The 22,588-nt window shown below is 45.0% G+C and overlaps 1 protein-coding gene across 3 annotated transcripts in view; it reads right to left on the reverse strand.

Annotated features, from left to right (window-relative positions):
* The window catches only part of ELF2 (E74 like ETS transcription factor 2), a 109,374-nt gene that overhangs the window by 62,498 nt on the left and 24,288 nt on the right, over window positions 1–22,588 (reverse strand). For all 3 annotated transcript variants that reach the window (XM_040418455.1, XM_040418456.1, XM_040418457.1), the window contains one exon: window positions 16,763–16,891. In XM_040418455.1, coding sequence (XP_040274389.1) covers window positions 16,763–16,837 — 75 coding nt within the window. In that variant the 5' untranslated portion in view covers window positions 16,838–16,891. The remainder of the gene's footprint in view (window positions 1–16,762; window positions 16,892–22,588) is intronic.

A 22,588-nucleotide genomic window follows, 5' to 3' on the forward strand; every position in this document is an offset into this window, starting at 1 on the left:
TCTCTACATGATAAATGTCACTTGCTGAAGTGAGACAACCCCTTTAAGGCTGCATGAGGTGTCACTGATGCAATGCGAGGTGGCCAAAAACATGCGGGCATGTTGTGTGTATATTGATTTGCCAGGAAATAACTGTTTCACAAGCAAAACTACGCGGCCATTACAATCGGCTACACAGTTTTGCAGGTGAAACATGTCCAAGTTTCAATTTCTCTACTTCTATAATACATAGTAATACCTACAAAAATAGTTATTACTTTACATTCCCCATATGTCTAATTCATGTTTGGATCATTTTGGGAATGACATTTTATTTTTTGGGGACGTTACAAAAAAAGTGGCTCAAAAACCCACTTTTTAAGGACCAGTTCAAGTCTGAAGTCACTTTATGAGGCTTACATAATAGAAACTACACCCCTCAAGGTATTCAAAACTGATTTTACAATCGTCGTTAACCCTTTAGGTGTTCCACAAGAGTTAATGGCAAATGGAAATAAAATTTCAGAATTTAGATATTTTGGCAAATTTTCCATTTTAATCCATTTTTTCCAGTAACAAAGCAAGGGTTAAAAGCCAAACAAAACTCAATATTTATTGCCCTGATTCTGTAGTTTACAGAAACACCCCATATGTGGTCGTAAACTGCTGTACGGGCTCACGGCAGGGCACAGAAGGAAAGGAACGCCGTATGGTTTCTGGAAGGCAGATTTTGATGGCCTTTTTTTTTTTACACCATGTCCCATTTGAAGAACCCCTGATGCACCCCTAGAGTAGAAATTTCATAAAAGTGACCACATCTAAGAAACTACACCCCTCAAGGTATTCAAAACTGATTTTACAAGCTTTATTAACCCTTTAGGCGTTCTATAAGATTTCATGGAAAATGGAGATAAAATTTCAGAATTTCACTTTTTTGGAAGATTTTCCATTTTAATAATTTTTTCCAGTAACAAAGCAAGGGTTAACAGCCAAACAAAACTCAACATTTATTACTCTGATTCTGCAGTTTACAGAAACTCCCCATATTTGGTCGTAAACTGCTGTACGGGCACATGGCAGGGCGCAGAAGGAAAGAAACGCCATTTGGTTTTTGGAAGGCAGATTTAGCTGGATCGGTTTTTAGACACCATGTCCCATTTGATGCACCCCTAGAGTAGAAACTCCCAAAAAAGTTACCCCATTGTGGAATCTACGGGAAAAGGTGGCAGTTTTGTTGGTACTATTTTAGGGTACATATGATTTTGGGTTGCTCTATATTACACTTTTTGTGAGGCAAAGTAACAAAAAATTGAAATTCTGAAATTTCATCTACATTTGCCATTAACTCTTGTGGAACACTTAAAGGGTTAACAAAGTTTGTAAAATCAGTTTTGAATACCTTGAGGGGTGTAGTTTCTTAAATGGGGTCACTTTTTGGAGTTTCTACTCTAGGGGTGCATCAGGGGGCTTCAAATGGGAAATGGTGTAAAAAAAACAGTCCAGCAAAAACTGCCTTCCAAAAACCATATGGCGTTCCATTCCTTCTGCGCCCTGCCGTGTGGCCATACAGCAGTTTACGACCACATATGGGGCATTTCTGTAAACTACAGAATCAGGGCAATAAATATTGAGTTTTGTTTGGCTGTTAACCCTTGCTTTATTACTGAAAAAAAATGATTAAAATTGAAAATTTGCCAAAAAATAGCTGTTTTGGCACCATTTTTATTTTTTATTATTTACAACGTTCATCTGACAGGTTAGATCATGTGCTATTTTTATAGAGCAGGTTCTTACGGACGTGGTGATATCTAATATGTATACAATTTTTTTAAATTTAGGTTTTACACAATATTATCATTTTTGAACCAAAAAATAAAATCATGTTTTAGTGTCTCCATAGTCTGAGAGCCATAATTTTTTCAGTTATTAGTTGATTGTCTCAGGTTGGGTATCATTTTTGCGGGATGAGATGACGGTTAGATTGGCACTATTTTGGGGTGCATATGACTTTTTGATCGCTTGCTATTACACTTTTTGTGATGTAAGATAACAAAAAAATAGCTTTTTTGACACTTGTCATGTGGTATTTTTATAGAGCAGGTTCTTACGGACGTGGCAATACCTAAGGCCTTATTCACACTACCGTTTTTTTTTTCCATTTTGCGGGCCGTTTTTTGCGTTCCGCAAAAAAACTGAATGTACTCCGTATGCATTCCGTTTCCGTATTTCTGTTTTTCCGTTCCGTTGAAAGATACATGTCCTATTATTGCCCGCAAATCACGTTCCATGGCTCCATTCAAGTCAATGGCTCCAAAAAAAAAAAAAGGAACACATACGGAAATGCATCCGTATGTCTTCCGTATCCGTTCTGTTTTTGCGGAACCATCTATTGAAAATGTTATGCACAGCCCAACTTTTTCTATGTAATTACTGTATACTGTATATGCCATATGGAAAAATGGAACGGAAGCGGAAACACAACGGAAACAAAAAAACCGAACAACGGATCCGTAAAAAACGGACCGCAAAACACTGAAATAGCCATACGGTAGTGTGAAAGAGGCCTAATATGTATACCTTTTTTTATTTATTTAACCCCTTAAGGACCGGGCTCATTTTCACCTTAAGGACCAGGCCATTTTTTGCAAATCTGACCAGTGTCACTTTAAGTGCTCATAACTTTAAAACGCTTTGACTTATCCAGGCCGTTCTGAGATTGTTTTTTCGTCACATATTGTACTTCATGACACTGGTAAAATGAAGTCAAAAAAATTATTTTTTTTGCACAAAAAAAATACCTAATTTACCAAAAATTTGGAAAAATTTGCAAATTTCAAAGTTTCAGTTTCTCTACTTCTGTAATACATAGTAATACCCCAAAAAATTGTGATGACTTTACATTCCCCATATGTCTACTTCATGTTTGAATTGTTTTGGGAATGATATTTTATTTTTTGGGGATGTTACAAGGCTTAGAAGTTTAGAAGCAAATCTTGAAATTTTTCAGAAATTTACAAAAACTCAATTTTTAGGGACCACTACAGCTCTGAAGTCACTTTGCGAGGCTTACATAATAGAAACCACCCAAAAATGACCCCATCTAAGAAACTACACCCCTCAAGGTATTCAAAACTGATTTTGCATACATTGTTAACCCTTTAGGTGTTGCGCAGAGTTATTGGCAAATGGGGAGGAAATTTGAGAATTTCATTTTTTTGTCTAATTTTTCATTTTAACCCATTTTTTCCACTAACAAAGCAAGGGTTAACAGCCAATCAAGACTGTATCTTTATTGCCCTGACTCTGCCGTTTACAGAAACACCCAATATGTGGCCGTAAACTACTGTACGGCCACACAGCGGGGCGTAGAGTGAAAGGTGCGCCGTATGGTTTTTGGAAGGCTGATTTTTATGGACTGGTTTTTTGACACCATGTTCCATTTGAAGCCCCCTGATGCACCCCTAGAGGAGAAACTCCCTAAAAGTGACCCCATCTAAGAAACTACACCCCTCAAGGTATTCAAAACTGATTTTACATACGTCGTTAACCCTTTAGGTGTTGCACAAGAGTTATTGGCAAATGGGGATGAAATTTGAGAATTTCATTTTTTTGTCTAATTTTTCATTTTAACCCATTTTTTCCACTAACAAAGCAAGGGTTAACAGCCAAACAAGACTGTATCTTTATTGCCCTGACTCTGCTGTTTACAGAAACACCCCATATGTGGCCGTAAACTACTGTACGGCCACACAGTAGGGCGTAGAGTGAAAGGTGCGCGGTTTGGTTTTTGGAAGGCAGGTTTTGCTGGACTGGTTTTTTGACACCATGTCCCATTTGAAGCCCCCTGATGCACCCCTAGAGTAGAAATTCCATAAAAGTGACCCCATCTAAGAAACTACACCCCTTAAGCTATTCAAAACTGATTTTACAAACGTTGTTAACCCTTTAGGTATTGCACAAGATTTAATGGAAAATAGAGACACAATTTCAAAATTTCACATTTTTGGCAGATTTTCCATTTTAATATTTTTTTTCCAGTTACAAAGCAAGGGTTAACAGCCAAACAAAACTCATTATTTATGGCCCTTATTCTGTAGTTTACAGAAACACCCCATATGTGGTCGTAAACCGCTGTACGGGCACACAGCAGGGCGCAGAAGGAAAGGAATGCCATACGGTTTTTGGAAGGCAGATTTTGCTGGACTGGTTTTTTGACACCATGTCCCATTTGAAGCCCCCTGATGCACCCCTAGAGTAGAAACTCCAAAAAAGTGACTCCATTTTAGAAACTACGGGATAGGGTGGCAGTTTTGCTGGTACTAGTTTAGGGTACATATGATTTTTGGTTGCTCTATATTACACTTTTTGTGCAGCAAGGTAACAAGAAATAGCTTTTTTGGCACTTTTTTTTTTTTGTTATTTACAACATTCATCTGACAGGTTTTATCATGTGGTAATTTTATAGAGCAGGTTGTCACGGACGCGGCGATACCTAATATGTATACTATTTTTTTTATTTATGTAAGTTTTATACAATAACTTCATTTTTAAAACCAAAAAAATGTTTTAGTGTCTCCATAGTCTAAGAGCCATAGTTTTTTCAGTTTTTGGGCGATTATCTTGAGTAGGGTCTCATTTTTTGCGGGATGAGATGACGGTTTGATTGGCACTATTTTGGGGTGCATATGACTTTTTGACATAAGATGGCAAAAAATGGCTTTTTTTACACCGTTTTTGTTTTTATTTTTTTACGGTGGTCACCTGAGGGGTTAGGTCATGTGATATTTTTATAGAGCCGGTCGATATGGACGCGGCGATACCTAATATGTATACTATTTTTTTTATTTATGTAAGTTTTACACAATGATTTCATTTTTGAAACAAAAAAAATCATGTTTTAGTGTTTCCATAGTCTAAGAGCCATAGTTTTTTCAGTTTTTGGGCGATTATCTTGAGTAGGGTCTCATTTTTTGCGGGATGAGATGACGGTTTGATTGGTACTATTTTAGCGTACATGCAACTTTTTTGATCACTTTTATTACCTTTTTTGGGAAGTAAGGTGGGCAAAATTTCAATTTTCTCATAGTTTTTATTTTTTTATTTTTATGGCGTTCACCGTGCGGGGAAAGTAACATGACCGTTTTATAGATCAGGTCGTTACGGACGCGGCGATACCTAATATGTGTAGTGTATTTTATTTTTTTAATTTTTATTCAGTGATAAATGTGTTTTTTTTTATCTTAACTTTTTTCACTTTTTTTTACATTTTTGTGACCCAGACCCACTTGGTTCTTGAAGATCCAGTGGGTCTGATGTCTGTATAATACAGTACAGTACAATATATATTGTTCTGTACTGTATTTTACTTACACTGAACAGATCTATGCTTTTAGCACAGATCTGTTCAGCACCATGGACAGCAGGACGCCTGAGCAGGCGTCCTGTTGCCATGGGAACCTTCCCCGTCTGCTCAGAACTTCGCAGACGGGGAAGGGTGAGCACAGGGCTGAGGGGGGCTCTCTGGGGGCTCTCTCCCTCTCCATCGGGGGGCTGCAAAGGCACAGCAGCCCCCCGATGGAGAGGGAGCTCCCTGACCGATGACAGTTAACTTTTTCCATACAGCGGTCCGTACGGACCGCGGTATGGAAAGGGTTAAACGGCTGACATCTACACAGATGTCAGCCGTTTATACCAGGGTGCCAGCAATGTGCTGGCACCCTGGTATAACCACTAGAAGCCAACGATCATTCATGGGGAGGCAAGCGGGGGATCGCGATCCCGCCTGCCGCACCGCCCGCCTCCCGCAACGCCCCCACCACATGCGACACCCCCTCCCGCACCACCCACCGGCATAAAATCGTGCAGGGGTGCAGGGGGGGGTGAAAAATAATGATTTTAGGCACTCAAAAGTTTCTGATCCCCGCGGCCAGGGCCCGCGGGGATCAGAAACTGCAAAAAGCGCAGCAAACCACAGGTCTGAATTGACCTGCGGTTTGCTGCGATCGCCGATACGGGGGGGTCAAATGACCCCCCCCTGCATTGTTACGGGATGCCGGCTGAATGATTTCAGCCGAAATCCCGTTCCGATTAACCCCTGGGGCGCCGGAATACAGATTTTAAGTCAGGACGTACCGGTACGTCCTGGGTCCTTAAGGACTCGGGAAATAGGGCGTACCGGTACGTCCTGGGTCCTTAAGGGGTTAAAAAATATCATTTTTGAAACAAAAAAATGTGTCTCCATAGTCTGAGAGCCAAAGTTTTTTTTAATTTTTGGGCGATTGTCTTATGTAGGGTATCATTTTTTTGTGGGATGAGGTGACGGTTAGATTGTGGGGGGAATACGCCTTTTTGATCACTTGGTGTTGCACTTTTAGTGATGTAAGGTGACAAAAACGAGATTTTTGTATAACTTACCAGTAAAATCTCTTTCTCGCTCTTTCCTTGGGGGACACAGAAGACCTTGGGTATAGCTCATCTCCCTAGGAGGCGTGACACTAAGTGAAGACTGTTAAGCCCCTCCTCCACAGCTATACCCTCAGCCTGGAGAGAGAGACTGCCAGTTGCGTGTCCAAGTAGTGAGAAAAGGCAAAGTCCAAAAAGTGGAACCAACAAGCCAACTACCCAAAGGGTAAAACAAACTCGGAAACAGTCAGAGAAGAACAAAGAATGGGTGGGTGCTGTGTCCCCCAAGGAAAGAGCGAGAAAGAGATTTTACTGGTAAGTTATACAAAAATCTCGTTTTCTCGCCCAGTTTCCTTGGGGGACACAGAAGACCTTGGGACGTTCAAAAGCAGTCCAAAGGGGGAGGGACCACAGCACCAAGGCGAAGCACCCGAAGGCAACAAAAAACCGCCGCCTGCAGACCAGGCGGCCCAAGGCAGCATACGCCGAAGGCCGAGTATGCACCCTGTAGAACTCGGTAAGGTGTGCAAGGAAGACCAGTGACCACCTTACAAATGCATGGCCGAAGCCTAATGCCTCCGGCCCAGGAAAAACCGACAGCTCTGGCAAAATGAATGGTGACACCAAAAGCAGAACCCTGCCCTTGGTGCGACAACCACAGCAAGAGCCACACTGAGAAAGCGGAGGAAAGCCACCCTGGAGGCCCTCAACCCCTGCGCGGACCTCCTGGGAACACAAGAGACCGAACGTCGACAAGAGTCGGAGATCTCCAAGTAAAAAACTGCAAGGCCCAAACAACGTCCAAATCGGTGAAGTGTCCGTTCCCGGGGGTGGGAAGGGGAGGACAACTGCCTCAATGAAATGAAGGACAAACACCACCTTCAGAAGGAAGGAAGAGACGGAATGGAGAACAGCCCTGTCCTGGGGGAAGACAGAAGGCTCGGAACAAGAAGGGCCGCCACTCAGGCACCAGTCAGAGACACGATGGCTACAGAAACCCAACCGTACAGGACAGAAGGAGTAGAGAGGACTTCTGTAACGGCTCCAAGGAAAAATTGGAGCGCCAAGAGCCCAGTATGTGGTTCCCAGGACGGTAACGGAGGGCAGTACAAAGGAACCCAAGAGCCGCTCCATGGAAGAAGTTCCTGACAGGCCCAGAGGGTCGGGGAACGCTGAAAGAGGAAGGACAGGAACGACACTTGATACCTCAAGCAACGGAGTCCCAGCCCCAGGTCCAGGCCGGGCTGGAGAAAGACAGAACCATGGAGAGAGAAAGGCAGAGTGGGGGAACGCCCAGCTTCCCACAGAACCCCAGGTAAAGTCCTAAGTCCTACCACAGATCCTGGACGAAAACTCGGCTAGAAGCGAACACTAGCGAGCTCACTAGAGTCGCCTGGGCAAGCGGGCGAAAACCCAATGATCAGTAACACGGGCAGAACGGTCGGTAGAACGGGTCCCGTCGGCCCCGAACAATGTTGTCCCGTATCCACCCGGAGTGGGGGAGCAGACGGACAGGAACCGAAGGGTCCGCCCAGCAACCGCCCGATGCCAGGACAAGACAGGCTAAAGCCCAAGCCGATGTAGCCACCACAGGAAGACGGACTAAATGGTAGTCCTCCCAAGTTACCGAGAAGGTAAATCCATAGCAGAAACATTGCCTAGAATGGAAAAAATCTGCACCCAGCGGGAGGACAGAACGCGGTAGACCCGTTAGATAGGTACACAGCTAGTACAGTCAGTGTGGACAAGACACCAGAACCATCCACCTGAACAACCATGCTCTTCCCAGAGGGGAGGGCAGAGAAGGAACATCCTCTGAAGCGTGGCCGGAACAGAAGCCACATCGGAGAGATCCGTACCGAGTGGGAGCCAAACAGAACCGGCGAGAAAAGGCAGTCGAGACAGAGGCCGGGATAACACCCTCCAAAAGAAAGGAGGAGTGGGCATAGAGAAGCCATAGGACAGCTCAAAAGCAGAACCCCGCTACACTGAGACGCCCGGTTCACCGCTTCGCAGAAGGCGAATATCCTGAAGAACTCAAGGTGGAGGTCCTCCGGACCTGGGTAAGCGAGCACCCAAGAGAAGTTGGGTGACCTTCCCAAGAAGAGCGGCCCGAACCTGGTAGGAGGAAATAGTAGCAGGCGAGGGGACCGTAGTCCCGCCAGAGCCAACATAGAATGCGAAAGGCGCTGCAGACAGCACTCTCGACCATGTGACCACTAGCGCAGGGAAACAATGCTGCGGGAAGACGAATGGGTACGTGTCTAGGAACCACGAACACTCCCCGGCGGAAGGGCCAACGAAATGAATGAGCACCGCCCAGCTCTGAGCAGTAGCGAGCAGGTAGAGGCCGTCTACTTATATATAAGGCATTCATTTATTGTTTGTTGGACAACACCTTAGGCTTACACAGGTGGACAGAATGATCTCTTTAGAGAATAGTGCAAGGCTTGCTGCAAACACCGCCTCCCAAGAGAAAAAAATATGTCGCAGGAGGAAAGGAGGGATACGTACGAGTAGCCCCGTAAGCAGTGAGAAGGCCAACCCATCTACGGGACGAGAAGGTATACACGGCCCAAACAACGCACAAAAACGTCCACTCACTGCCAAAATATCACTCAGTGAAGGCCAGCCAGAGTGCCACAGTATCTACGGAAGTGCAAAGTGCAAACTGAAAAGGAGTTATGCACAAGACTAGTATGGTATGCGATGGAACGCAAAACTGACCGCCCCGAAAGGGGGGAAATGTACCTGGCAAATTGCAGTCGGCAAGGGTGCAAAAGCCCGCCCCAAAAAAAGGGGGGAATGCCCAAGGCCGTACCTACGTCAGAGAAGTAGGGCATACCATACTTCGCCCCGAAGGGCGCCATGCACATAGCCACACAGTATCCAGCAGGAATGCAGGAGGTCCACCTAGTGAAAGGGGGACATGCACAGGGCTATCCTAGCATTAAGTGAGTGTGCAACAACTCACCCAACACCGAAACTTCGTGAGAGTGTAACTACTCCCAATGAAGGGGAACATGTGCAAGTCCAATACGGCACATACAAGGACAGCCTTGGATCTCGTGAGCGTGCAAAATTCCGCCCATGGAATGAGGGGTGGTCACGCACAAGGCCAGCACGGTATCCAATGGGAGCGCAAGCGTTCCACCCATGTTAGAGGGCCATGCTCAAGGCCAGCAACGTATCCGGTGAGAGTGTAGTATGCCGCCCAGAAAAGAGGGGGGGGGGGTCATGCACACGGTCAGCATCGCATCCAGGGAGAGTGCGATCAGTCGGTGAGAATGTGTGCATGTCACCTGAAGGAGGCGTGCCCATGGCCGGCAGCGAATCCAGTGAGAGTGCGTACACCGCCCACGGAAGAGGGGTCATGCATATGGCCGGCAGCGGATCCAGTGAGAGTGCAAGCACCCCGCCATGTATGGGGTTCATGCACATGGCCAACAACGTACCGGCGAGAGAACATCACCGACCGAGGGAGTGTATGTATGCCGCCACAGGGAAAATCCAATGAGAGTGCATCATACCACCTATGGAAAGTGGTCATGCACATGGCTGGCAGTGAATCCAGTGAGAGTGACAAATGCCGTCCACGGAAGGGAGTCATGCCTATGGGCGTCAGCGAAATCAGAGAGTGCAGCATTCCGCCTATGGAAGGGGGTCACGCACATGATCGGCAACGAATCCAGTGAGAGTGCAGCGTTCCACCAATGGAAAGGGATCGTGCACATGGCCAGCACCGTATCTGGTGAGAGTGCAGTATTCCGCCTAAGAAAAAAAAGGGGTCATGCACAGATCGCAACGAATCTAGTGAGAGTGTAGCGTTCCGCCTATGGAAGGAGGTCGTGCACATGGCCAGCACCGTATCCGGTGAAACTGCAGTAGTCCGCCAATGAAAGGGGGATCATGCACAAGGCCAAACCGTAGCCAGGGAGAGTACAGTATCCCGCCCAGAAGGGGGGTCCCGCACATGGCAGTACCATAACTGAAGAGGGTGACGAATGCTGCCTACAGAAAGGGCCGCATGCACTTGACCAGCGCCGTATCGTGAGAGAGGGCTAGGAGGGTAAAATGACCCTGGCAGCGCCGCAGCCGGGGAGTGCGACATGCCGCCTAGGGAAGGGGGGCATGTACTGACATGAGGCTGCAGCGTCCTGCGCAGCCCACAAGTTATATATATAAAAAAAAAATATTTTATTTTTTTCTATATATATATATATATATATATATATATATATATATATATAACAGAAAGGGGAGCCACCTACAGGAGCACTGGGGGGTTCCATACAGGCCCATCTGAAGCCGGCCTGTACCCAAAGGGTTAAACAGGGATCCGGCCAGGAGGGCGGCGCTGCGATCTCCTGGGGGCAGTCATACAGGCCCATCTGAAGCCGGCCTGTACCGCGGCGCTGCGATCCCCTGGGGGCACCCATACAGGCCATCTGAAGCCGGCCTGTACCCAAAGGGTTAACAGGGATCCGGCCTGGAGGGCGGCGCTGCGATCCCCTGGGGGCGGGGGAACCTCCCGGCGGGAAGAATTCCCGCCTGGAGAAGTTCCAGCCCCCTCCAACAGAGGCCGGAATTGTGCGGCCTAGTAATTGTAGGCCGTGAAGCCGGGGCCTAAATTATTAGCGGCGCCCGGCTGACCGGGGCCGCACAGTATTCAAGTACCGGCCGGGGAACGAAGCGGCGCATCCACATGCCGGCCGCGGGTGCCCACCCCGCGGGCCGGAAGAGCCGGGGACCCGGATAGAGCGCCGGGATCGCGGCCGTAAAGCCTGCGGTGCCCGGCCGACCGGAATGTTCCGACGGTCGGCCTGGGGCTGTTGAAGCATAGCGCTCATATTGCAGGCCGCGGGTGCCCACCCCGCTGCCCAGAAGCGAGGACCCTGCGCTCGGCAGCCATTTTACCCATGGAGCGGGCCCTGGCTTATAACAGCGCACCATGTGGCCAACAGCCACAACCACCTTGCCCTTGGGCCGGTGCCCGTGAGGGCAGAGGAGGGTCAGGAGCAGCAAGGCTCTGGCCCTGAAGCAGTAGCCGGTAAGAGGGAGGGGGACCCTGAGACCGGGTGCCTGTGAGGGTGGGACGCCTGCATAACCCCTCCGTCAGGGGCAGCTAGTTGCGGACCACTGCAGCTCCCCAGGCATTCTTCTTGTAGGGAGAAGGGTGCCAATGACCTATGGAGGCCAGGAGAGAGGGAGCAGAATGTCGCCCTGCGGCAGCCCAGGGGCCAGCCTAGGTCTAGCAGGGACAGAAGGGTCCATAGGCCCAGTATAGGGTCAGGCACGCAGGAGACCGGGGGGGACGGGGACGTTGGGCTGGAGCAGCCAATCTCTCACCATAGACGTCTTCACCCTCGGTCCGTTCCAGCAGGGTCGCCCCTTCAGCTACTGGCACCGTAGTGGCAGGACGCTGGAAGAGGGACTTGGCGTGCGGGCGACCCTTGCGCTGGCGGGATGTAGGGGAGCTGGGCTGCCCTGATCCACCTTGCCTTCTGTGGGGGAGGCAGCCGTGCGGGTGACCGGCACTGGCGCAGCTCAACCCCGGGAGAAACAGAGAGGTCTAGTGCGTCTCTGTTGTCCCTGATGATCTGGAACAAAAAGAAAAGAAAAAAGTAAAAATCTAAAATTTAAACAAGGAGAAACCAGCCCTGCAGAGCAGGGAGTGTCTTGCCTCCTTGGACACTAAGCAAAAAACTGGCAGTCTCTCTCTCCAGGCTGAGGGTATAGCTGTGGAGGAGGGGCTTAACAGTCTTCACTTAGTGTCACGCCTCCTAGGGAGATGAGCTATACCCAAGGTCTTCTGTGTCCCCCAAGGAAACTGGGCGAGAAACAAATGTTTTTTTAGCACAGTTTTTATTTAATTTTTTTGACAGTGTTCATTTGAGGGGTTATGTCATATATTTTTATAGAGCCGGTCGTTACAGATGTGGCGATACCTAATATGTATACTTTCTTTTATTTTTTTACGTTTAACACCGTTTTAATTTTTTTTACGGTGTTCACCTCAGGGTTTAGGTCATGTGGTATTTTTATAGAGCAGGTGCTTACGGACGCGGCGATACCTAATATGTCTACTTTTTATTTATTTTTTACGTTTAACATAAAAAAAGAATTTTTGAAACAAAAAAAAAAACAACATGTTTTAGGCCTCTTTCACACTACCGTATGGCTATTTCAGTGTTTTGCGGACCGTTTTTCACGGATTCATTGTTCCGTTTTTTGTTTCCGTTTCGGTTCCGTTTTTCCGTATGGCATATACAGTAATTAAGTATGCATTCTGTTTTTTTTGCGGACCCATTGACTTTAATGGAGCCACGGAACGTGATTTGCAGCCAAATATAGGACATGTTCTATTTTTGCACGGAACAGAGATACGGAAACACAGAAACGGAATGCATACGGAGTACATTCAGTTTTTTTTGTGGACCCATTAAAATGAATGGTTCCGTATACGGACCGTATACGGAACGCAAAAGACGGCCCGCAAAACAGAAAAAAAACGGTAGTGTTAAAGAGGCCTTAGTCAGAGCCATAGTTTTTACATTTTTTGGGCCATTGTCTCATGTAGGGGCTCATTTTTTGCGGGATGAGGTGATGGTTTGATTTGTACTATTTTGGCGTACATACGACTTTTTTGATCACTTTTATTACCCTTTTTGGGAAGTAAGGTGGGCAAAATTTCAATTTCATCATAGTTTTTTTTTTTTATGGCGTTCAACGTGCGGTGAAAGTAATATATCAAACATGTGTAGGGTATTTTATTTTTTTTAATCAGTGATAAATGTGTTTTTTTCCGCTTTTTTTAAAGATTTTTTTGACCTAGACCCACTTGGTTCTTGAAGATCCAGTGGGTCTGATGTCTGTATAATACAGTACAGTACACTATATAGTGTACTGTATTTTCACTTTACTTAGTCTGATCAGACTTCTGCCTTTAGCAGAAGTCTGATCAGCACCATGGACAGCCGGAAGCCTGTGAAGGCGTCTGGTTGCCATGGTAACCATCACTCGCTGCCACAACAGAGCAGCTGGTGATGGGGAGGGAGGGGGGCTCCCTCACTCTGTGATTCTGTCAAGAATGGGGGGCTGAAAAGGCACAGCAGCCCCCGATGGGAGAGGGAGGGAGCTCCCTGTTAACCTCTTCCATACAGCGGTCCCTACGGACCGCGGCATGGAAGGGGTTAAACGGCTGACATCTGTGTGATGTCACCCGTTTCAAGCAGAGTGTCAGAAATGTGCTGACACTCTGCTTTACAAGCTCGGCCATCCTGAGAGAGGGGGCGGGCAGATGATCGCGCGCCTCTGCTGCACACACTATTATCTATTATTGCCTCCTTTCACTTGGGACAACCTGAAAGGTCCTCAAGCTGCAGTCACAGTGTTCATCATTTTCTCTGCAGCTTGGGGACCTTCAGGATGCAGAGGATTGTTTTTTTCGCTGAGCCTGCCCTCCTGCCTGCACTGTTCACACAGATTGGTGTTGGACATGGAGAGAAGTGTGCAGGCACATAGCTCTATCATTGATCCAGCGAAGCGCTGTATGAGCGCGCTGCTAGATCATTTGCCCCTAATGGAGCACCCCGACTGCAGACTATAAGACACAGGCACTTTTTAGCAAGAATTTTTTTTGCTAAAAAGTGCATCTTATAGTCCAAAAAATACAGTATACACTGCGTGCAGAATTATTAGGCAAATGAGTATTTTGACCACATCATCCTCTTTATGCATGTTGTCTTACTCCAAGCTGTATAGGCTCGAAAGCCTACTACCTATTAAGCATATTAGGTGATGTGCATCTCTGTAATGAGAAGGGGTGTGGTCTAATGACATCAACACCCTATATTAGGTGTGCATAATTATTAGGCAACTTTCTCTCCTTTGGCAAAATGGGTCAAAAGAAGGACTTGACAGGCTCAGAAAAGTCAAAAATAGTGAGATATCTTGCAGAGGGATGCAGCACTCTTAAAATTGCAAAGCTTCTGAAGCGTGATCATCGAACAATCAAGCGTTTCATTCAAAATAGTCAACAGGGTCGCAAGAAGCGTGTGGAAAAACCAAGGCGCAAAATAACTGCCCATGAACTGAGAAACGTCAAGCGTGCAGCTGCCAAGATGCCACTTGCCACCAGTTTGGCCATATTTCAGAGCTGCAACAACACTGGAGTGCCCAAAAGCACAAGGTGTGCAATACTCAGGTGTGCAAGGTAAGAAAGGCTGAAAGACGACCACCACTGAACAAGACACACAAGTTGAAACGTCAAGACTGGGCCAAGAAATATCTCAAGACTGATTTTTCTAAGGTTTTATGGACTGATGAAATGAGAGTGAGTCTTGATGGGCCAGATAGATGGGCCCGTGGCTGGATTGGTAAAGGGCAGAGAGCTCCAGTCCGACTCAGACGCCAGCAAGGTGGAGGTGGAGTACTGGTTTGGGCTGGTATCATCAAAGATGAGCTTGTGGGGCCTTTTCGGGTTGAGGATGGAGTCAAGCTCAACTCCCAGTCCTACTGCCAGTTTCTGAAAGACACCTTCTTCAAGCAGTGGTACAGGAAGAAGTCTGCATCCTTCAAGAAAAACATGATTTTCATGCAGGATAATGCTCCATCACACGCGTTCAAGTACTCCACAGCGTGGCTGGCAAGAAAGGGTATAAAAGAAGAAAATCTAATGAAATGGCCTCCTTGTTCACCTGATCTGAACCCCATTGAGAACCTGTGGTCCATCATCAAATGTGAGATTTACAAGGAGGGAAAACAGTACACCTCTCTGAACAGTGTCTGGGAGGCTGTGGTTGCTGCTGCACGCAATGTTGATGGTGAACAGATCAAAACACTGACAGAATCCATGGATGGCAGGCTTTTGAGTGTCCTTGCAAAGAAAGGTGGCTATATTGGTCACTGATTTGTTTTTGTTTTGTTTTTGAATGTCAGAAATGTATATTTGTGAATGTTGAGATGTTATATTGGTTTCACTGGTAAAAATAAATAATTGAAATGGGTATATATTTGTTTTTTGTTAAGTTGCCTAATAATTACGCACAGTAATAGTCACCTGCACACACAGATATCCCCCTAAAATAGCTAAAACTAAAAAACAAACTAAAAACTACTTCCAAAATATTCAGCTTTGATATTAATGAGTTTTTTGGGTTCATTGAGAACATGGTTGTTGTTCAATAATAAAATTAATCCTCAAAAATACAACTTGCCTAATAATTCTGCACTCCCTGTAGATATATACGGTAAACATAATGGTTATCACTGCGTCCGCAACGACCCGATTTATTATATCATTCCATTATTTAAAGGGATAGTCCGCTTTTGCTATATTGATGACCTAGCCTCAGGATAGGTCAACAATATCAGATCAGTGGGGGCCCGGCTAATGGCACCCCCACCCATTAGCTGTTTGTGGACAGGACAGAGCCACCCCATTGAAGTGAATTGGGCAGAAGAGCTGTAATTACACCTGCTCGCCACTGCAATGTTGACAGGTAAACAGAGAAAACACAGCGCTCGTACCAGTACTGTGGTCTCTTCAAACAGCTGGTCAGCGGGGGTGTTGGCTGTCGGACCCCCGCCGATCTGATGTTGATGACCTATCCTTATAGCATAAGTTGAGAACCCATTTAAAAAAAAAAAAAAAATGCAAGAACTGTCATTTTTGGTCACCTCGCAAAATAGATCCCTCACACAGCTCCGTCGTCTGAAAAATTTATGGGTGTCAGAATGTGGTTTCAAACTAGTAAAATAAATTTGGTATCTTCACAGTTGTACTGATCCATTGAGGTTTTATTTTTTTCAATGCAGTGAACACCCTAAAAACTAAACCCTAAAACAACGGCAAATTTATGTTGATTTTTCACACTGTTGTTCCATAAGATTTTTTATGTACCCCACACTGGTACCACAAAAAAAATACAAAGCAAGCCCTCATACGGTTATGTCGACGAAAAAATAAAATTTTTCAATCAAGGGTTAAAAACGGAAAATTGGAGAATTTTACATCATCTGCAGATCCAGGTCATTACAGACCCCTCCGTTTTTGAAAAGGCAGTGTGATCCTAGGATGGTAACTGACTGACCAGAACAATGGCATGGGAGGGGGGCCGGGGAATTAGAAATAATGGGGGGCCCATTTTAAGTTGAGGGGATCTAGAATCAGTTACGCAATGGATCCATTGTAACGGTCATAGCTCCATTAGTATTGGAAGACATACCGCTAGTAGGAGCAGCTTGCAAACTCACCAGTTGCTCTCACTTTTTGTTTGGTTGCCAGACATTGTCTTCCGGGATCATCCGTAGTGGACACTGTTCTCTGAATTATCACTTCCATGATTTTTACCTTGCTGTATTTCTAATTCTCTCTCACCTGTTCTGGGTTTTCCACTCCATTGCTGACATAGCTCTCCACCGCTCCGCCACCATCCACCACAGCGGAGGTCATGTTGCATCCCCTGACTGGTTAGCCGGTCGCCCCAAGAACCACTTCACTCAGATCCTGTCAAAAGGAGAAGCAGTTATTAATCTTCCCACAATCGAGTTGTTCCCTGAAAAAATAGGGGGAGCTTAAAAAAATGAAGGATGAGTAAAGGACGACAGCGGATGTAAATCTGACAATATCACTTACCTTTAGGCAGCAGTAGTCTAAGAATTTACAAGAGTATACAAGAGAAGTACCAGCACGGATCACGAAATAATCTACGTACGGGCTACAACTAGTATCTAGTATTAGGGCAATGCTTTCTAGGATTTTGTCTCTGCAGCTCTGATAATGTGGCTTATTTGTTAACCATCTAAGTAAATACGAGCAAAGTGCAGAACTCTGTTCACCATTAACAAATACAAAAACTGTTTACCTGATAAGCAGAAATATCAGGAAAGAGATCGAATCCATAATGAAAGGGTTTTTCCCACCTTACAATGTAAAAGGCAAGTACAATTCTGATATACTATAGGCTAGTATGTATTGTTTTGGTCCGACACGCCCGCCAATCAGCTGCAACGACACAGCCCCGTCCACTGAAGGGCTGATCAGTGGGGATGCAGGGTAGAGGACCACTGACAATCCGTGGTCTGGAAGCTTAAAGTGGCCCTGGGGAAAAAGCTAGAAAGGGCCCCTTGTTGTAGGCGGGCCCAAGTTAACAGAAGGCGGGGCAACACAAGTAGGCAGGGACCACAAAAGTAGGCGGGGCCAGCAATACCACAGTGCAGCTGTGGCCACCTATACTTGCCCTCTCTTTATACTCCACTCTTGTCTGGGGCTTTAAAAAAAATTCCTCTAAATGCCAAAAAGTGGACCAAGTAGGAAGAAAATGTCATATGTAACAATTTTTCTCCAGCGTCCCTTTGATCCCAGTTTGGCCTATGTATTCACCAGCTCTACCACTCAACGTGTCACTAAGGACAAAACCTCATTGAGGCCTAGTGAATACCCCCCGAGGGGAGGAGAATTTTACCAGTAGGTATTTTCCACCACTCGTATTCTCATCATTGATAATGGTCCACCATTCAGGCAAGGATTCTTCTCTCTTTGGTGACTTTTGAATCCCTGTGTTATCTACGGCCCCCCTCAGGTTCTGAACTAGAAATAACACAGTGCTGCTCAAAAGTCAAACTTAACCCTTTAAGGACATAACTTTTTTGTTTTCAGACTACACAGTTGTACAAGGGGTTGTATTTTGCAGGTCAAATTAACCTAGAATCCATTGTTTTGAGTTTATGGATATGGATGACCTATCCTCACGATAGGTCATCAACATCAGACCGGGATCCCCACCAATCAGTTGTAGTCAACCGGTTCAGGAAATATCACAAACGGCTCCATCCTCCATGAGGTGAGCTGGGTTACTGCAGATCAGCTTCCACAGCAATATCAGCGATTACATTTCTTTTTACCAGCATTCGCTGTGCATGATAAATAATTTATTCATTATATTGCGCCTGTCAGTGCTAAAGAGGCAGCTAACCTATTTGGCAAGGGGCAATATGGTTCTGTACATGGCCAACCTTGAGGTCATTGTTAAAGGGGTTGTCCCACAGAAAATACTGCACAGTTTTGAAACCAGCACCTGGATCTGAATACTTTTGTCATTGCATGTAATTAAAGATTTAGTATGGCCAGTGATTAGGGTGATTCAATAAAATGTAGCTGTATAGCGCCACCTGCTTTTTTTTTCTTAATTCTTTGGCTCACTAACATGGCCGCACATGCTCTGTTCCATCCTTCAACCGCCTCCTGAGCTGTGATAGGCAGAGCATGGACACGCCCCCTGAGCACCAGCAGAAAAGACACTCCCTTTGAGCTGTGATAGGGAGAGCTGAGACACGCCCCCTGAGCTGTAGCAGAAAAGACACTCCCCTTGAGCTGCCAGCTTGATCTAAATCTAGCAGAGGAATGAATGGGGAGATCTCTGGATCCACGGGAGGTACAGGGCTGGTTCTAACTTTATTAGAAAGAGACTGTCATGTACCATATGATGTCTGATTTACATTAGTCATGGGATAACCCCTTTAAGCCCTGGGCTGCCACATCAACTCAATGAGATCCCAGGGCTCATAGGGTACAACCACTTAGATATAGTAGTTGGCCAATACATTTATTCATTTTTTTATAACAGATACTGAAACATATTTGGTCTTCTAATCTGTTTTTATTCTCAGTGTATATTTTTTATTCTATTTTCTGTACATGATTATAGGAGAAGTCATGTTGCCCGAGTTGCAGCTCAGATTAATGAATGCACTGCAGATTCAATCATATTTGCCAGAAAAAGAAAATGGCAGGTAAAATAAGACGTCATGACAGAACCAAATGGATCACGTAAGGGCTCATGCACACGAATGTGTACAAACTGTGCCCATATTGCGGCCTGCAAACAACGGGTCCGCAGTATCCTGGCACAGGCCGAGTGTGGCCCAATTCACGGATGCGAAACATTTTTTTGTGTCTCCATTTTCTGAACGCCATATTTTTTTTATTTTTCCGCTGGTCATCTTGTGCAGGAGCTTGTTTTTTTGCAGGAAGAGTCGATGTTTTTATTGGTACCATTTTTGGATCATTCATTATTACACTTTATGGGACAAGGTGACCAAAAAATTGGTTGTTTTGGCACAGTGTTTATTTATTTTTACAGCTATCACCTGAGGGGTTAGGTCATGTGACATTTTTATAGAGAAAATCGTTACGGACGCGGCGATACCTAATATGTATACTTTTTCTTATTTATTTAAGTTTTACACAATAATAGCATTTTTTAAACCAAAAAAATGATGTTTTACTGTCTCCACAGTCTGAGTGCCATAGCTTTTTTTTTATTTTTTGACCGACTGTCTTAGGTAGGGGCTCATTTTTTGCAGGATGAGGTGACTGTTTGATTGGTACTATTTTGGTGGGCATACACCTTAGGTCTAGGGTTGTTTCGGGTATCGAAATTTCGATACCCAATCAATACTTTTAGCCGATACTGGGATTTGCCCTCCCCCCCCCCATATTAACAACATTGGTGCCGCAGTGCCCCCTCCCAGTATTAAAATCATTGGTGGCAGTGGCCACAGAGTCCTCTCATTGGTGGCAGTGGCAGCTTCCGATCAGAGCCCCAGCAGAATAAAACCCCTTTCCCAATTTTACATATAAAATATATAAACAATAAATAAATAAAAATATTTCATATCGCCACGTCCGAAAAGTCAAAACTATTAGGCTGGGTTCACACGGGCGTTGCGGGAAAATGTGCGGGTGCGTTGCGGGAACACCCGCGATTTTTCCTCACGAGTGCAAAACATTGTAATGAGTTTTGCACGCGCGTGAGAAAAATCGCGCATGTTTGGTACCCAATCCCGAACTTCTTCACAGAAGTTCGGGCTTGGGTTAGGTGTTCTGTAAAAGATCATGTGACGTACCATGTGATGACCGGAGTGACGTCATCAAAGGTCCTGTAACTGTACTTAATGCTCACCACAGGTCCTATTCAACAAAGGAGACAGAAGGAGATGCCGGCAGCGCGATCAAGTGGACTAAGGTGAGTTAAATTATTTATTTATTTATTTATTTTAACCCCTCCAGCCCTATTTTACTTTGCATTCTGTATTCAGAATGCTATTATTTTCCCTTATAACCATGTTATAAGGGAAAATAATAATGATCGGGTCTCCATCCCGATCGTCTCCTAGCAACCGTGCGTGAAAATTGCACCGCATCCGCACTTGCTTGACTATAGAGCATGCTGCGATTTTCACGCAACGCATAAGGCTACTTTCACACCTGCGTTAGGTGCGGATCCGTCTGGTATCTGCACAGACGGATCCGCACCTATAATGCAAACGCTTAGATCCGTTCAGAACGGATCCGTTTGCATTACAATGAACAAAAAAAAAAAAAAATATTATTTTTTATTTTTTTTTGTTCATGATAATGCAAACGGATCCGTTTTGACTTTACATTGAAAGTCAATGGGGGACGAATCAGTTTGAAAATTGAGCCATATAGTGTCATCTTCAAACGGATCCGTCCCCATTGACTTACATTGTAAGTCTGGACGGATCCGCTCGCCTCCGCACGGCCAGGCGGACACCCGAACGCTGCAAGCAGCGTTCAGGTGTCCGCTCACTGAGCGGAGCGGAGGCTGAACGCTGCCAGACGGATGCATTCTCAGTGGATCCGCCTCCATTGAGAATGCATCAGGGCTGGACGGCTGCGTTCAGGACCGTTCGTGAGCTCCTTCAAACGGAACTCACGATTGGACAGCAGAACGCAGGTGTGAAAGTAGCCTAAGTGATGCGTGAAAATCACCGCTCATCTGAACAGCCCCATAGAAATGAATGGGTCGGGATTGAGTGCGGGTGCAATACGTTCACCTACCACATTGCACCAGCGCGGAAATCTCGCCCGTGTGAGCGCAGCCTTATAATGCGGTGAACACCGTAAAAGAAAAAAAAAGAAAAAAAACTGTGCGATTCGTCACCTTGTACCCCCAAAAAATAGGATAGGACTGTTCGATTATGGGCCGGATGTTCCATAAAATGCAGAATGCACGTGGCTTTTTTTGGCGTTTTATTTTTTTCGCATGGTATCGACTATCGCAATACTTTTTTATGGTATCGAAACCGAATCAAAATTTTGGTATCGAAACAACCCTACTTAGGTCATGTGATATACCTAATATGTATACTTATTTTTATTTATTTCACTTTAACACAATAATAGCATTTCTGAAACAAAAAAAATTATGTTTTAATGTCTCCATGTTCTGAGAGCTATATTTTTTTTATTTTTTGAGCAATTTTCTTATGTAGGGGCTCATTTTTTGTGGGATGAGGTGACAGTTTTATTGGTACCATTTTGTGGGACATACGCCTTTTTGATCACTTGGTGTTGCACTTTTTTTTATGTAAGATGACAAATGGCTTTTTTTTTACACTTAATTTTTATTTTTTTATGGTGTTTATTGGACGGGGTGGATCATGTGATATATTTATAGAGCTGGTCGTTACGGACACAGTGATACCTAATATGTTTGTTTTTTCTTTTTTTTCTATTTTTTATTATAAAATCAAGGGAAAGGGGCATTTTTTCTTTTTTTACTTGAAACTATTTTTTTTATTAAAAACACTTTTTTTTGCTTTTTTTTTAAAACTTTATTTCTGTCCCACTCTGGGACTTCAACTTTTGGGGGTCAGATCCCCTCTACAATGCATTTCAATACATGGATTACCCAGAATAAAGGAAAACTTGCCTTGTTGCCCACAGCAACCAATCAGATTCCATCTTTAAAGGGTTTCTATCACTTCGTTTCACCTATTTAGCTTTCAGACACTAGCGATCCGCTAGTGTCTGCTTTATCTAACCACCCTAATATAAGAGCTTATTGTCCTGCCGTTTAGCTAAAAAAATAACTTATATAGATATGCAAATGAGCCTCTAGGTGCTAATCACGCCCCCATAGCACCTAGAGGCTCATTTGCATATCTATATAAGTTATTTTTTTAGCTAAACGGCAGGACAATAAGCTCTTATATTAGGATGGTTAGATAAAGCAGACACTAGCGGATCGCTAGTGTCTGAAAGCTAAATAGGTGAAACGAAGTGATAGAAACCCTTTAATTTTTCAGAGCTCCTTTGGAAAATTAAAAGTGGAATCTGATTGGTTGCTATGGACAACTAAACCAGTTTCCCTTTAGACCAGTTTTGATAAATCTT

Source organism: Bufo bufo, chromosome 2, assembly GCF_905171765.1.
Source record: "Bufo bufo chromosome 2, aBufBuf1.1, whole genome shotgun sequence".
NCBI classification, from domain to species: Eukaryota; Metazoa; Chordata; class Amphibia; order Anura; family Bufonidae; genus Bufo; species Bufo bufo.